Genomic DNA, 15,138 nt, shown 5'->3' on the forward strand with positions numbered 1-15,138 from the left:
AACAGGAAAAGAAAAGTATCCAACATGGGGCACAATTGAGAAGTGATGGAAAAAAAAATATTATGTCTTTCTACTATATTTGGGAGAAAGAGCAATTGGAGGAGCAAATGATGTTTCCAGGGACATTTAAAGAGTAGTGGTCATTTAGAATTGATAATGAGAACATTTAATATCTGATCCATTTTCTTTCCTGATTTGGTCTATCACAGAGTAATTGGAAGGAAGTTTAGAGATGTAGATTTTAATAACTAGTAACCAAACAATGACCATAAATCTAGTTGTACTTGGGAAGGATTTTACATCTGGAGGAGAGGAGATGCTGTACTTGTTCTTATCAAAGGATCTACATGGAAGATATACATGGAAATTATACATGGAAGTTAACTCGGTATGGGATCTTCAGATTTTTCCACTGAGACATTATAACATTTGAATTATTGCTTATTAAAATCTTCAGTTTAGACTTCTCATTAAATATATTTTCAATACGTGTATTGACCATTCTTAAAAGTATTTTACGAAGTTGAGAAAGTAGCATTTAGAATAGTTATTACTAATGTCTTTTCAGTTTTGGAGAGGGAAAGAGCATTATTTCTATTATATATTCCATTCTTTTAGAATTTTCTGGGGCAGCTGGGTGGTACAGTGAATAGAGCACTGGCCCTGGAGTCAGGAGTACCTGAGTTCAAATCTGGCCTCAGACACTTAATAATTGCCTAGCTGTGTGACCTTGGGCAAGTCACTTAACTCTGTTTTCCTTGCCAAAAAAAAACCTAAAAAAAATTTTAAAAAATAGAATTTTCTCTTTGAGACATCTTGAAATTTTGTAGTGAGAGCTTCTAAAATTGTCACCCTCAAATTTCCTGCTAATATATTTAGAAAAATCTATGAACATTTGTTAATTTTTTCCCAAGTGCCTTTTTCATTTCTTTATATAGCCATAAAATATTTAGGTTAAATAGTATGTAGTTCCAGTGTCATAACTGATTCATGAAAATCACTGTAGAAATACTGGCAAATTGGTTTCATTCTACATATAATTGTCTTCAAATTTCATAGCATAAATGCTTTTGGTACATATAGTTTAATGATATTTGGTACATATAGTTTAGTAAGCTTATTTCTTATTCCAGTACTTGTTCTTTTATAAAATGATACTGCTCTTAAATTTTTATCATTTTCTTTAATGTTTTACAATTGAGCTTATACTTTATTCTTGTGCTGTCCTTGGCAAAAGAAGATCAAATGTTTCCTGACTGAGTTTTTTTCCTCTACTCTGTTAAGTTACTTAAACTTCTCTAAGAAATGGCAGTAATCAGAAATAGTCATTATTTTTATCCATTTTCTGTACTTTAGAGCCAGTAGATTGTTTTAATATGTCTGACTGGAGCTGTTAAATTGACTTTAATATCCTTTTCTTATCTTTATTCTTTCTTCCAATTTGATATTAATGTAGACTTTTATTCTAACCATTCAATGATCTAAGTACACATTGTCAACTTATTCTAAAATGATTCCCATGTTGATAACTAGTCATTTTCTGTCAGGTAAGATGTAATAATATTAACTTTTTCATGTTGCATCGTACTCACCATATTCAGTACCTTCTGAGTCTTATCTCTTAGACAGAATGCTCTAATAGACTGATAGATTTAGAGCTGAAAGGAACTTTAGATGTCATTTCATAGAGAAAGAAATTGAGACCCCAAAATTTGCCTAAGACCACTCAAATAGTGAGTGGCAAAACCTGTTTTCAAATAGTCTGCAGATTATTTGACTTGTTTTGTGTCATATCCCAAATATCTTCCAGTTTGTTTGGGGTTTTTTTTTGCATTTCTCCACTTTGCATTTTTTGCTTAAAAACCACCAATTGGGGGGGGCGGAGCCAAGATGTCGACAAGAAGGGATCGAGTCTTAGGAGCTCTCTGATAAAACTCATAAACTAAGGACTCTAACTAAACTTTCGAGAGACAGAACCCACAAAGGGACCCAGTGAGGCAGTTCTTCTACTCAAGGTAACCTGGAAAAGAGCAGAAAGGCTCTGCTCCCCGGGGTCAGAGGGGCGGCCCACTGGAGGGGTGGCCCACCAGAGCCAAAGAACTTCAGCCTCCCGGAGGCAGCCCCAGGGCGCTGGGAGCCATGGCTCACAGCAGCTGGGGAGTCTCCTGAGCTGCACCCCGGGGAGCACCGGGCACAAAGTGGGGGAACAGTGGGGGACCTCTGCCAGTGTGAGCACGTGGAGCCCAGCCCTCAGGGCACACAGCCAGCAGCTTGGTCTTTCCACAGACCAGACCCAGAAACAGAAGCAGATGGAGCAGGTAAGCAGGAGCCCCCAGGGCATGAGCCCATTGAGCTGAGGGAGGGGAGAGAAGAGAGACTGCAGAGCTCTGTCCTCTGCCCCTGGAACAGGGCACTGGAGTTCTGACCACATTCAGATCCTGATCGCAGTCTAGGCCTCCCCATAGAACAGCAGGCCCCCCCCCCCACCTCACCCCGGGGCAGAGGGGGGTGCTTATGGTCATTCACAGACCAGGAGGGAGGACAGAGCCTCACACAATGAGACCCTTGTGGGAGTGTCCCAAAAGCTCAGGAAGCACCCCAAAACCAGGCCCAGGCTGGGAAAATGAGCAAGCAGAGAAATAAGAGGAAGACTATTGAGAAATATTTTGCAAATGAGCCCAAGAAGGATCAAAATACTCAGTCTGATGATGAGGAAGCATAAGCTCCTGCATCTAAAGACTCCAAGAAAAACAGAAATTGGCTCAGGCTATGATAGAGCTCAAAAAAGACTTTGAAAATAAAATGAGGGAGTTAGAAGAAAAACTGGGAAAAGAAAGGAGAGAGATGCAGGAAAAACATGAAAATGAAGTCAGCAGCTTAGTCAAGGAAATCCAAAAAAAGGCTGAAGAAAATAGCATGCTAAAAACCAGCTTAGGTCAAATGGATAAAACAGTTCAAAAAGTTATTGAGGAGAAGAATGCTTTAAAAAGCAAAATTGGCCAGATGGAAACAAGAGATAAGAAAACTCCCTGAGGAGACCAAATCCTTCAGACAAAGAATAGAATTTGGGGAGATTGATGAATTTACCAGAAATCAGTAATCAATACTTCAAAACCAAAAAAATGGAAAATTAGAAGAAAATGTGAAATACCTCATTGAACAAACAACTGATATGGAAAACAGACTTAGAAAAGATAATTTAAAAATTATTGGAATACCTGAAAGTCATGATTAGGAAAAGAGCCTTGACATCATTTTCAAAGAATTACTACAGGAAAATTGCCCTGATATTCTAGAAGCAGAGGGCAAAATAGAAATGGAGAGAATCCACAGATCCCCCTGAGAAAGAGATCCCAAAAAACCAACCCCTAGGAATATTATAGCCAAGTTCCAGAACTCCCATTTCAAAGAGAAAATATTACAAGCAGCCGGAAGGACACAGTTCAAATATCGTGGAGCTGCAGTCAGGATCACACAGGACTTAGCAGCAACTACATTGGAAGCTCGTAGGGCTTGGAATACAATATACCGGATGGCAAAAGAGCTTAGAATGTAGCCAAGAATGAACTACCCAGCAAGGCTGAATGTCCTCTTCCAGGGAAAAAGATGGACTTTCAATGAACCAGGGGAATTTCAAATGTTCCTTTTGGAATGGCCAGAGCTGAACAGAAGGTTTGATCTTCAGATACAGGACTCAGGTGAAGCATGGAGATTGGAGGAGAGGGGGGGAAATATGAGGGACTTAATGAGAATGAACTGCATGTATTCCTGCATAGAAAAATGACACTGATAATACTCATATGAACCTTCTCAGTTAATAGAGCAGGTAGAGGGAGCTTTTATAGTTGAAGCACAGGAGAAAGCTGAATTCAAAGATAAAATATGGTGTAAAAATGGAGTCAATAGAAAAAAAGGGAAATGTAATGGGAGAAAGAAAAAGGAGAGGGGGAATAGTCCAAGATATTTTACATAATAAGATTTTTTTTATTACAATGAGCTATTGCAATGATATGGAAGGGGGGAGGCAAGGGGGGGAATGAGGGAACCTTCGCTCTCATCAGAGGTAGCTAGGAGAGGAAACAGCAAATATACTCAATGGGGTATAGGCATCTGGAGTAAGAAGGAGTGGGGAGCAGAGGGAAGGGGTGGGGATGTGAATAAAGGAGGAGAAGATGGACCATGGGGGGAGAGTGGTCAGATATAACACATTTTCTTTTTTACTTATTGCAAGGGGCTGGGATTGGATGACCTGTCCAGGACCACAGGGCCAGGTGGATTCTGGGCCTAAGGGGTGGTATGGGGGCTCAGGGCTTCTTGGCCCCAGGACCAGGGATCTGTCTGCTGCACCACTCAGTGACCCTACAGCAGAGTCATAGTGAAAGGAGAGAGAAAATATAGTACATGGTAGTGGAGAAATAAGAAAGGAGGGAGTTGCGATCAGCAATGGCAATGTTGGAAAAATATGGAAGTAACTTTTGTGATAGACTTATCATAAAGAATGTGATCCACCCATGACAAAGTTGTTGGTGTTGGAACAAAGACTGAAGCACATTTTTTATTATTATTATTTGGGGGAGGGTGCAGGGCAAATGGGGCTGGATGGCCTGCCTGGGGCCACATAGCAGGGTGATCTTTGGGTGTCTGGGGCTGGATTTGGAAGCAGGTGTTCCTGGCTCAAGGGCCAATGCTCTGTCTGCCACCCAGCCACCCCTACTATTATTACTATTTTATTTTATTTTGGGTCTTTTTTTTTCTTCTTTTTGGTTTTTGCAGGGCAGTGGGGATCAGGTGGCTTGCATGTCGCACGGCTGGGTGATTGTTGGGCTTACGAGGCTGGATATGGGCTTAGGTGCTCGTGGCTCTAGGGCTGGTGCTTCATCCATTGCGCCACCTGGCCATACCTACAATTATTACTATTATTTTTTTTTAATTTTAATTTTTTTTCTCTCCCCCTTACTTTTTTTCACCCAAGCAAGTCTATCTATATTTATGGGGGGAGGGGTATTTTGTTTACTTGTAAACAAGAATATTTTATTAATTTAAAAAACTATTTTTACAAAATGAGAATAAAAATAAATTTGAAGAAAAGCATAAAAAACCCCACCAATTATCAGGGTATACTCTGATTTGGTTTGGAGGATCTTGTTATGGTCTTGGTAAGATTTCTCTCCTTATATTATATATTCTTCAATTTTGTTCCATCCCTCTTTCATTACAAGAAAATAGTTGAAGTTTTAGGAAAGAGCCAAGGATGCTAAGAATCTTAGTTTTTAAATCATCTACCAACATTACTTTAACTTTTGCTTAATAAAATTTGAATTAATAGAGTCCAGTCTAAATTCTTATATAAGAAAAATCCTAATAAATTGAATATTATCTTTTATGTTTCATGTTAATATTTAAGACACAGGCACATAAAGAAACAATGGCAGTTGAACTGATATTATCAATAAATTTATCTGAGAAGGAATGAATGCAGGTTACTTTCCATCTATTCTATATTTATCTTGTGTTTATTTACATACATGTTAGTTTCCCCATTAGAATGTAAATTTGGGGCACTGTTTTTACCAGTCTTTGTATTCCCAACATTTAGCATGGTGCCTATATCAGAGAAAGGTGCTTTTTAATTGATCAGTTGATAAGTAGACAAGATTAAGACTTTAGGATAGGGGTGGCTAGGTGGCATAGTGGATAAAGCACTGGCCTTGGAGTCAGGAGTACCTGGGTTCAAATCTGGTCTCAGACACTTAATAATTACCTAGCTGTGTGGCCTTGGGCAAATCACTTAACCCCATTTGCCTTGCAAAAACCTAAAAAGAAAAAAGACTTTAGGTAACATTAAGATTTTTTTAAGGTAAAAAAATTCCCTTTTCTTCTATAGTAGTTAAAATTGTACTCCTTATCCTCTTTTGCTCATGCTAAATAAGGATCCAATAAAGACAGACAAAATAAGTTTTTTTAATACTATTTGAAAAATTTGAGGCAACCTTACAGTCTTGAATTACTTTTTAAATTTTAATATTAACTTTTGTCACACTATTATTTGATTTTGACCATCAAACACTAGACTAGGGTTAGGGTTTTTGTAGTACTTTATTCATGGATTTTTTTTAATAAATACTATTATCCTATCACTTAACAGTAATTAACCTGCTTCCACTTTTCTACTTTGTAACAAGGGAAAATTGATGTTTATCCTTCATTTCAAAGAAGACCAAGATATCAGGGAGGTGATGCCATGACAAGCACATGAACTGGATTTGAGTGAGGGGGTACTATGGCTCACTTTTTCCTCTAGAGTCATTCTGAGTTGAGTGGCCAGATATGAATCAGGACAGCTGGAGATGGCCCTGGATGTGAGGCAATCAGGGTTAAGTGACTTGCCCAAGGTCACACAGCTAGTGTTAAGTGTCTGAGGCTGCATTCGAATTCCTGTCTTCCTGACTCCAAGGCCAGTACTCTATCTACTACACCACCTAGCTGCCCTTATTTAGCAAGGGAAGAAAGGATAAAGTTTAAAAACTAAACATATTGACCACAACGGACAGGACAGCTACAATTAATTTTCTTATCCAGAGTCAGTGCAGCTCTAACCAAAACTGTAATTCTTTTGTAACTCAAATGTTTTATTTCTGTTTACAGTTATCTCCAAATGTCTAGATTCAGTGAGTAATCTGCAGTGTTAAGAATCAAAATCAGATTGAGATGATTTTAATTCACCTTGGGGGGTCAAGATTGCTCCAGGACAGACTAGTGCTTTGTTTCTGTGCAAGACTCATAGGAACATCTCAAGTTCTACTTTTAAATGACATGTAATTGTGAAAGAGCCTAGAATCAGTTCATAGTATTCAGCAGAATTAAGACTGACTGGATTTTTAATGAGTCAGATCAGAAAGGATTTATTTCAGAACCTCCTATGTGTTCATATATAAATATATATTTATATTGACTGTAGATGCTGTAAGGGGTATAAACATGTAAACATATTTCCTGCCTTCATATAGATATCTCTGTAGCTAGGAAAACAATATAAAGTAATTAAAGGACAAAATTAAAGGACTTGGGTTTATACTAAAAAAATTAAAATCAAGACATGGAAAAACTTTTTTTAATAGGATTAAAAGTACATATTTAAAATTGAAAGCTAGGATTACTTACAATAAACACTGGAAGATCTTCCCGTAAACACAGAAGTGAAAATGGCACCTTTCTTCCAACAACTATATACTAACTATAGAGGAGACCTCATTTGGAGACAATATAATGATTTTTTTTTTACTTTTTACTTTTAAATTTAAATACAAAATAAGAAAAGGAAAGAAAATATTGCCATGTGCATAGCAAAACTTAAGAAAGGATTCAAAATATGAAGCAATAAATGTCCATTTCAATAAAAGCTATATAATAAATATTATAATTGTTTTCAAAATTGTCCATCTTTTGTTTGCTTCCTTGTAAGTTTTCTTTTATTCTCTGCTAAACACTTTTTTTAGGGTTTTGCAAGGCAAACAGGGTTAAATGACTTGCCCAAGGCCACACAGCTAGCTAGACACTTTTTACTTTATTTTTCCCATCCTCCCTTCCCCCACCCAGAAGACTACAATGAAACCTATAAGGATGTACACATAAGTATATTCATAGATATCTCTAATATTTACATATATGTGTGTACATTCCTACATGTATATGTAAGACCATACTATGCTTATTTCCATTTCTCTTCTGCTTTTTTGAAGGTAGAAAGCATATCATAAGCCCACGTCTTTTCATTTTTCTCCAAATCCACCAGAATATAATGATTTATTTAGAAAACTCTAGATAATCAGCAAAAAAATGATCAAAAACAAACAACAGGATAGGAAAAACTATAACTGAATTTTATATAAGAAGATATACAAAATAATCTGCATTTTATATAACAAGAAAAATTACATTCAAAATAACTATATATAAAATGAAAGCCATCAAGACTATATTTTATAAAATAATAAATTGTAAAATATCCTGGATTAGGAAAAGAATTGAGACAGAATGACAAGTGACAAGTCAGTCAAAATGACCCACAAAGGGGCAGCCTAGATGGCACAGTAGATAAAGTACTGACCCTGGAAGACCTGAGTTCTAATCTGGCCTCAGACATTTGATACTAGCTGTGTAACATTGAGCAAGTCACCTAACCTCATTGCCCACAAAAACAAACCAAAAAACCTCACCGCAAAATATGTTAGCCTAAGCTTTGGAGCAGAGTATGATTTAGGACTTGTTAGACACAGCGCCTAGTTGATTTTTGCACTTATTAATTTGTAAAGATAGCTCTAGTTTGTGCTTTTCTAAGTCAGCATATGATCTATAGGGATCCATTTCTGTTTAAGATTTAATCCATTGGTAGGCAAGTGGTGATGAAGATATAACCTAGAATGTTGGTTAAAAGCTTGGGACAGTGTGTTCTCCACCCTGGAAGCAGGGCCCCACCTTAACAAAGAGTTGAAATCACATCAAAGACTGGAGAAATAAGCAAACAATAGAAGGGAAAAAATCCAACTATAGATAGTTACCTTGGTCATATGGAAATTCAAAATACACACTCAGGTGAGGGGGCATCTAGGTGGCGCAGTGGATAGAGCACCAGCCCTGGAGTCAGGAGTACCTGAGTTCAAATCTTGCCTCAGACATTTTATAATTACCTACCTGTGTGGCCTTGGGCAAGCCACTTAACCCTATTTGCCTTGCAAAAAAAATACACACTCAGAAGAAGATAACAAAGTCAAAGATTCTGCATCTAAAACCTCAAGAAAAATATGAATTGGCCTCAGACCATGGAAGAGCTCAGGAAAAGATTATGAAAATCAAGTAATAGAGGTAAAGGAAAAATTCAGAAGAGAAGAGCAATGTGGAAAAATCATGAAAAGTCAGTGGCTTAGAGAAGAAGATATCCAAAAATAATGAGCAAAATAACATCTAAAAAAAAACCAGACTGGGACAAATGAAAAAAGTTGTCCAAAAGGCCAATGAGAAAAGATTGTTTTAAAAAGCAGAATTGACCAAGTAGAAAAAGAGATACAAAACTCACTGAAAAAATAATAATTACTAAATTCAGAACAGAGCAATGAGAAGCTGATGAAGTTGTGAGAAATCAAGAAACAATAGAACAAAACCAAAAGAATGAAAAACTAGAAGAAAATGTGAAATTGGAAAAACAACTGATGGGGGGGGGGAGATCCAAGAGAGATAATTTAAAAATTACTGGACTACCTGAAAGCCATTACCAAAAAAGAACCTAGACATAATTTTCAAGAAATTATTAAGGAAAACACTTGACTATTGTGATAATGTTTTTCATGATTACACATTTTTAACCTATATCAAATAACTTGCTTTCTCAATGAGGGTAGGAGGTATCACAATTCAAGGTTTTAAAAGTGAATGTTGAAACTTGTGTTTTCCTGTAACCAGGAAAAATTAAATAAAATACTAAAAAATACTTTTGAGAATGGACAGAGTGAAAACTCAAAATTCAACAATTCTGATATTCTAGAAGCAGAAAGTAAAATAGAAATTGAAAGAATCCACCAATCACCTCCTGAAAGAAATCACAAAATGAAAACTGCCAGGATTGTTATTGTCAAATTTCAGAACTCCCAAGTCAAGGAGAAAATGTTACTAACAGCCAGAAAGAAGCAGTTCAAATATTGTATAGCCACAGTCATAATTTTCTAACACAAGATTTATCAGCTTCTACATTTAGAGATCATTGGACTTAGAATATGATATTCTGGAAGGCAAAAGAACTTGAACTACAACCAAGAATTAACTACCCAGCAAAACAGAATGTACTCTTTTCAGAAGAAAAGATGGATATTCAATGAAATGGGGGACTTTCAAACTTTCCTATTGAAACCTCCAGAGCTCAACAGAAAATTTGATATTCAAATCAAGACTCAAGTGAAGAATAAAAAATGTAAACAGGAAAGACTTAATGATGTTGAACTGTTAATACTCCTAAATGGAAAGATGATATCTAACTCATCTGAACTTTCTTCTTTTTGAGGGCAGTTAGAAGGAACATATATAAACAAGCACTGGTGGGAATTGAATGTGAAAGTATAATATATTAAAAAGATGGAGTTAATGGGAGAAAGGGAAAGGAGAGGTAGAATGGGATAAGTTATTTTATGTAAAAGAGTCAAGAAAAAGCTTTTGCAATGAAATGGAAGAGGAGGAAAGGTGAGGGGGAGAATGAATCTTACTCTCATCAGAATTGTCTCAGAGAGGAAATAGCATATACACTCAATTGACTATAGAAATCTATCTTACCCTAGAGCAAAATAGGAGAAGAAAGGGATGGGAGAAAGGTGGTGAGGGAGGAGATTGTGACAGAAGAGAGAGAAGATTGTGGAAGGAGGTAGAGAGATGAAAAAAACACTTTTGAGGAGGGGCAAGGTAAAGGAGAGAGAATAGAATAAATGAAGATGGAGGAAAAGAGAATTTTGAAAAAGACCTCATTTCTCAAACATAGAGAACTGAGTCCAACTTATTAAAAATAAGAACCATTCCCCAATTGATAAATGATTAAGAGATTATGAACAGTTTTCAGATGACGTTATCAGTGCAATCTATTTAAATCATTTAAAAATGTTCTAACTATTGTTAGAAGAAACATAGGTTGGAACATATCTGAGGTACTACCTTATACCTGTTGGATTGGTTAATAGAATAGACAGAGAAAATGATAAATGTTGAAAGGGATGTAGAGACACTGATGCATTGTTGTAGGAGTTGTGAAATGATTCAACAGTTCTGTAGAGTATTTTGGACTATGCCTACCCTTTGACCTAGCAATGCAATTACCAGGTTTATATTCCACGTGAGATGAAAAACATGAAGTAAAAGGATCTATATGTATAGGGATATTAATAGCAACTCTTTTCTAGTGACTAGGAACTGGAAATTGAAAGGAGGGAAATGACTGAACAAATTGTGGTATGTGATTAAAATGAAATGCTATTCTGTTAAAATAAATGATTAACAATATTTAGTAAAAAATAACTTACATGAGCTATGCAATGGGAAATGTACTATATACAAAGTAGCAGCATGATTGTGGGATGATTAGCTGTGAATGACTTATTTTTCTCAGCAATGCTGCGACCCCAGGCAAATAATTGGAAATTGAGGGGATTTTCCTCAGTTGGGGAATGGCTGAATGGGAAATGGGATAAGCTGTCATATATATGATTGTGATGAAATACTATTATAGTAGAAGAAACAATGAACGGGATGCTCCCAGAAAGACCTAGAAAATCTTAATTCATCTGATGCAACAATGTTATAGAGTGATCAACTCTGAATAATTTAGCTAATCTCAGCAATATAAAGATTCAGTCTGGAAGAACTTATGATAAAAAATCCATCTCCAGAGAAAGAACTGATGGGGTCTGGATGCATTTTCTTTATTTTTCTTTTTTTCCCCCCTTAGCTTGTGTATTTTATTTCACAACATAACTCACATAGAAACATGTTTTGCCTTCTCAGTGGGGGAGGGATGAAGGCACAAAAGCAAAGATGAAAGCATTTGGAAATTAAAATTTTGGGGGAAAATAATATTAAGATTGTTTTACATATACTTGGGGGAAATTACCAAATTTAATTTTAAAAAAATGATCAGTGTCATGAGAGTATCTTGGAGAACGATAATCAATAGGGTGCAATGCTAAAGAGAATCACGATGAATAAGGATTGAGAAAATCTCCCTAGGATATTTAGTAATTAAGAGTTCATTATTGATTTTGAAAGAGGCATTTTCAGTTGAGTAATAATGCCTGAATCTAGATTACAGTAGGTTTAAATAAAAGTGAAGCAACTTCTTTTAGGATTCTGGTTAAGAAAGACATTAGAATCATAGAGCTAAGTAGAGTGACCTTCAGGAGCCATCTTATTCAACCTGGTCATAAGATAGATAAGGAAGCTAATGCTTTATGAGATTGATTTATCCACCATTATAGGAAAGTAACAGAATTTAATTTGATCATGGAGTTATTTCTCTTTTCCTGGTACCATACTGGGATGAATGTGCATCCTTTTTCTAACATTTATGTATAATTAAATGAATGAAAAGATAGCTTTTATGTGCTTACTATGTGTGAGATTCTATCCTAAGGAAGGCTAGGGCTAGGTTGAAAAAGGATTAAATGCCAAAAAGAGATCCTGTGCTAAAGTGTGAGGAAAATAAAATACAGGCAAGCAAGAAAGTTCATGGCATCAAGGAGATTATATCCACAAGAGTATACTTTGGAAATGTCTAGGAAGTAATATGGTTCTCTGATGTTGGGATAAGATATAGAAGTTCACCTCTCAGATTCTAGGTTCCTAGGGAGTAAAGTCTGCATGTCAGTGGAAAGGGGATGAAGAAAATGGACAGAATATAGGTGACATTGTTTGGAAATGACCTGGAAATACCTTTGTTTCAAAATATATCATTTAAGTCACTATTGAATTAATATTAGTTATAAGAATATTTAGTAATACTATATATCAAAATTCCAGTGGGTTCTTTTCATGTGTAAGTAATAAGGAATTTATTGCATCTCAAAAATGTATGTATTAGATTTATATAATGTGATTTACATATAAAGCTTGATTTTTACTAATATTTTAATGAAAGCTGATATGTTAAGTTTTTAAGGTGTCTTATCTCCTTGTACAATTGTTAATGTCCATCTAATTTCATGAAAATGTTTTTTTTCTTAGTTCCATTAGCAATTTCAGACTCAAAACCAGTACCTGAAAAAAAAATTTCATATTGTTTTCCTTTTATACATCAGTACAGAAAAAAGTTGCTACCAAAGGTAAGCCAGAATTTAGAAATAATTGTTTAGACATATTTAGATTTGGTAAATATATCATAGAACATTTTACTTATTGCTATTATAATACATCTTGAAAATATGATATTATAGATAGTCAAGCTTTTAAAAAGCAATGTTGTTTAGATTGAAAATTGAAACATTCTTTTCTAAATTTTTAACTAACAATTTATAATTCTCTAGCAATGTATTATATTATATTATTAAATAATCACTTACCATTCTTATCCCCACTATAGATGTTCATTTTTGCATTTCATTAGAATAGCTTTTTGTATTAAACTAATAGTCATTTGGGAAATAGTCATAAATCTTTTGGCCAGTAAAAAAACAGAAATTATGATCCAAAACTATATCCATAGCAACCCATGTGGTTAGAAATTAAATCTGATATAACTTGCCCTTTATAGAGGAAAAATATATGCAAGTGATACAATCCTAAAGACAGAATAGTTAGGAACCATAGGAAAAAAGATGTATTTTCTCTGACTTGTTGGGTTTTTTCCTTTGATTTTTCTGTCATGCTCTCATTTCATCAATAAAAAATTCTGACAGATCAGTCATTATTCCTTTGCCTTTTGGTATTAGGGCCTAGGCTGATTGCCAGGAAAAAGGCAGAGAAACAAATGGATGCACTGCCAGCATTTGAGCTAATAAATGGACTCAGCTCACAGCTGTATCTGCTAACTGCTTATGTGCCCTGGTTAACATATACCTTGTTCCTCTTTCCAGCATCATGGAGATTTTCTGTGGACAGATATAAAACCAGAAAGGTCAATAGTTCCTAAGGGAACAGAAGTATCCCAAAGTTCTTCATGGTCATGCTTACCAGAACAATCAAAAACAGAAAGAAGAAACTCAATGACAACTGCATCGACCTCATCCAGTCTCTGCCAACTCTATTCTGAAAGGTCATCAATTTCTGAATATCATTCAAAAGAGAAGAAACCAAGGCATACCTCACAACTCTTAGAAAGGACAAAAGAGTCCAGACATTTCTAGGACAGCACAAGTAAATTTCATGCTTCCTACTAATAAGGAGCATTTTTACCCATCCATCAAACAGAGATTTTGAAAATTTATCAGATAAATTATCCACAACAAATAACACAGTTACTGATACCCCATTAATTTTTTGGAATGAAAAGAATCTAGGTTCACTATACTGACAACTATGTTTGCTTTTCTAGTTCCGATAAGCAAAAATACAAGTTGATCCCATCTTATTTTTAGACAGAATATAGTACTGCTTTGTATAAAAAAACAACAGGACTATACTTCATTTTCCAGAAAAACCTATATGCTTCAAGGATTGTAGAGGAATTTGATGACTGTTTCCTTAAACTACTTTGCTTAAATTTTGTGCTTGGACATTTTTCAATAACACAATACTGCTTGAATTTAGAATTATAATCTGTGGTATAGTGATAATAGCAAAAGCCCTTAGCTTCTCCAGATCTTTAGAAAAGGGATAAGAATATTAATACTATTCCTCCCAGCTCTGAGAGAATACCATGGGGGAAAGCACTTTGTTAACCATTAAGTGCTATATAAATATGAGTTGTGATTATTAATAGTTCTTTTAATATTAGAAATGATAATGAAACATGCTATCCTCCTCCAGATGGAGAACTGATGGACTCAGTACAAATTGAAGCATATATTCTTTTTTTTTTTGACATGGATAATAGAAGAATTTATTTTATACACATTTTGTAACAGGTTTTGTTTTTCTTGCATTTATTTTTTAAATTGGCTAATGATATTGCTGTAGATAATATCAAAATTTCTAATTCAAATAAATTTCTAATAAATCCATTCAAACCATATTTATATTTCTTTTGCCTGTTTTGCTTAGGTATCTGTTTAGATTGAGGTCCCTAGAATTCATTACAATTATTATTATTACCTTACAATAAGAACTAATATTCTTAAATTTCATAATTGCTTCTGATTTATATGTAGTGTTTATTTCCATTCATCCTCTTAAGCCTTCTTACAGAACAGGATAAGTTTTGAGTTAAAGAACTTTCCTGAAAATCGTACAGTGAAGTTATAGAAGAACCAGGACTAGAACCTACTTCTCTAATATCTAGTTTATGAGAATAATTTTTTTAAAAAGGATAATTAGCTCATGTTTGTGCATGTTTACATCCCTCTCAGTTCAATCTTCTTCCCCCCCACCCCCAATCTCCTAAAGCTACCTCTCAAATTTCACTATTCTCAAGCCCTCAGTTCTCTCCCAGGCCATCATTCATGAGCTAGTTTTACT

The 15,138-nt window shown here is 35.2% G+C and overlaps 1 protein-coding gene across 1 annotated transcript in view; it reads left to right on the top strand.

Annotated features, from left to right (window-relative positions):
* Window positions 1–14,676, top strand: part of CIMIP6 (ciliary microtubule inner protein 6) — a 38,205-nt gene extending 23,529 nt beyond the window's left edge. Inside the window, 3 exon segments of the mRNA XM_074206224.1 lie at window positions 12,751–12,848; window positions 13,599–13,837; window positions 13,839–14,676. Coding sequence (XP_074062325.1) covers window positions 12,751–12,848; window positions 13,599–13,837; window positions 13,839–13,941 — 440 coding nt within the window. The 3' untranslated portion in view covers window positions 13,942–14,676.
* The last annotated feature ends 462 nt before the right edge of the window (window positions 14,677–15,138 follow it).

The sequence above is a fragment of the Macrotis lagotis genome, chromosome 1 (assembly GCF_037893015.1).
Source record: "Macrotis lagotis isolate mMagLag1 chromosome 1, bilby.v1.9.chrom.fasta, whole genome shotgun sequence".
Taxonomy (NCBI): domain Eukaryota; kingdom Metazoa; phylum Chordata; class Mammalia; order Peramelemorphia; family Peramelidae; genus Macrotis; species Macrotis lagotis.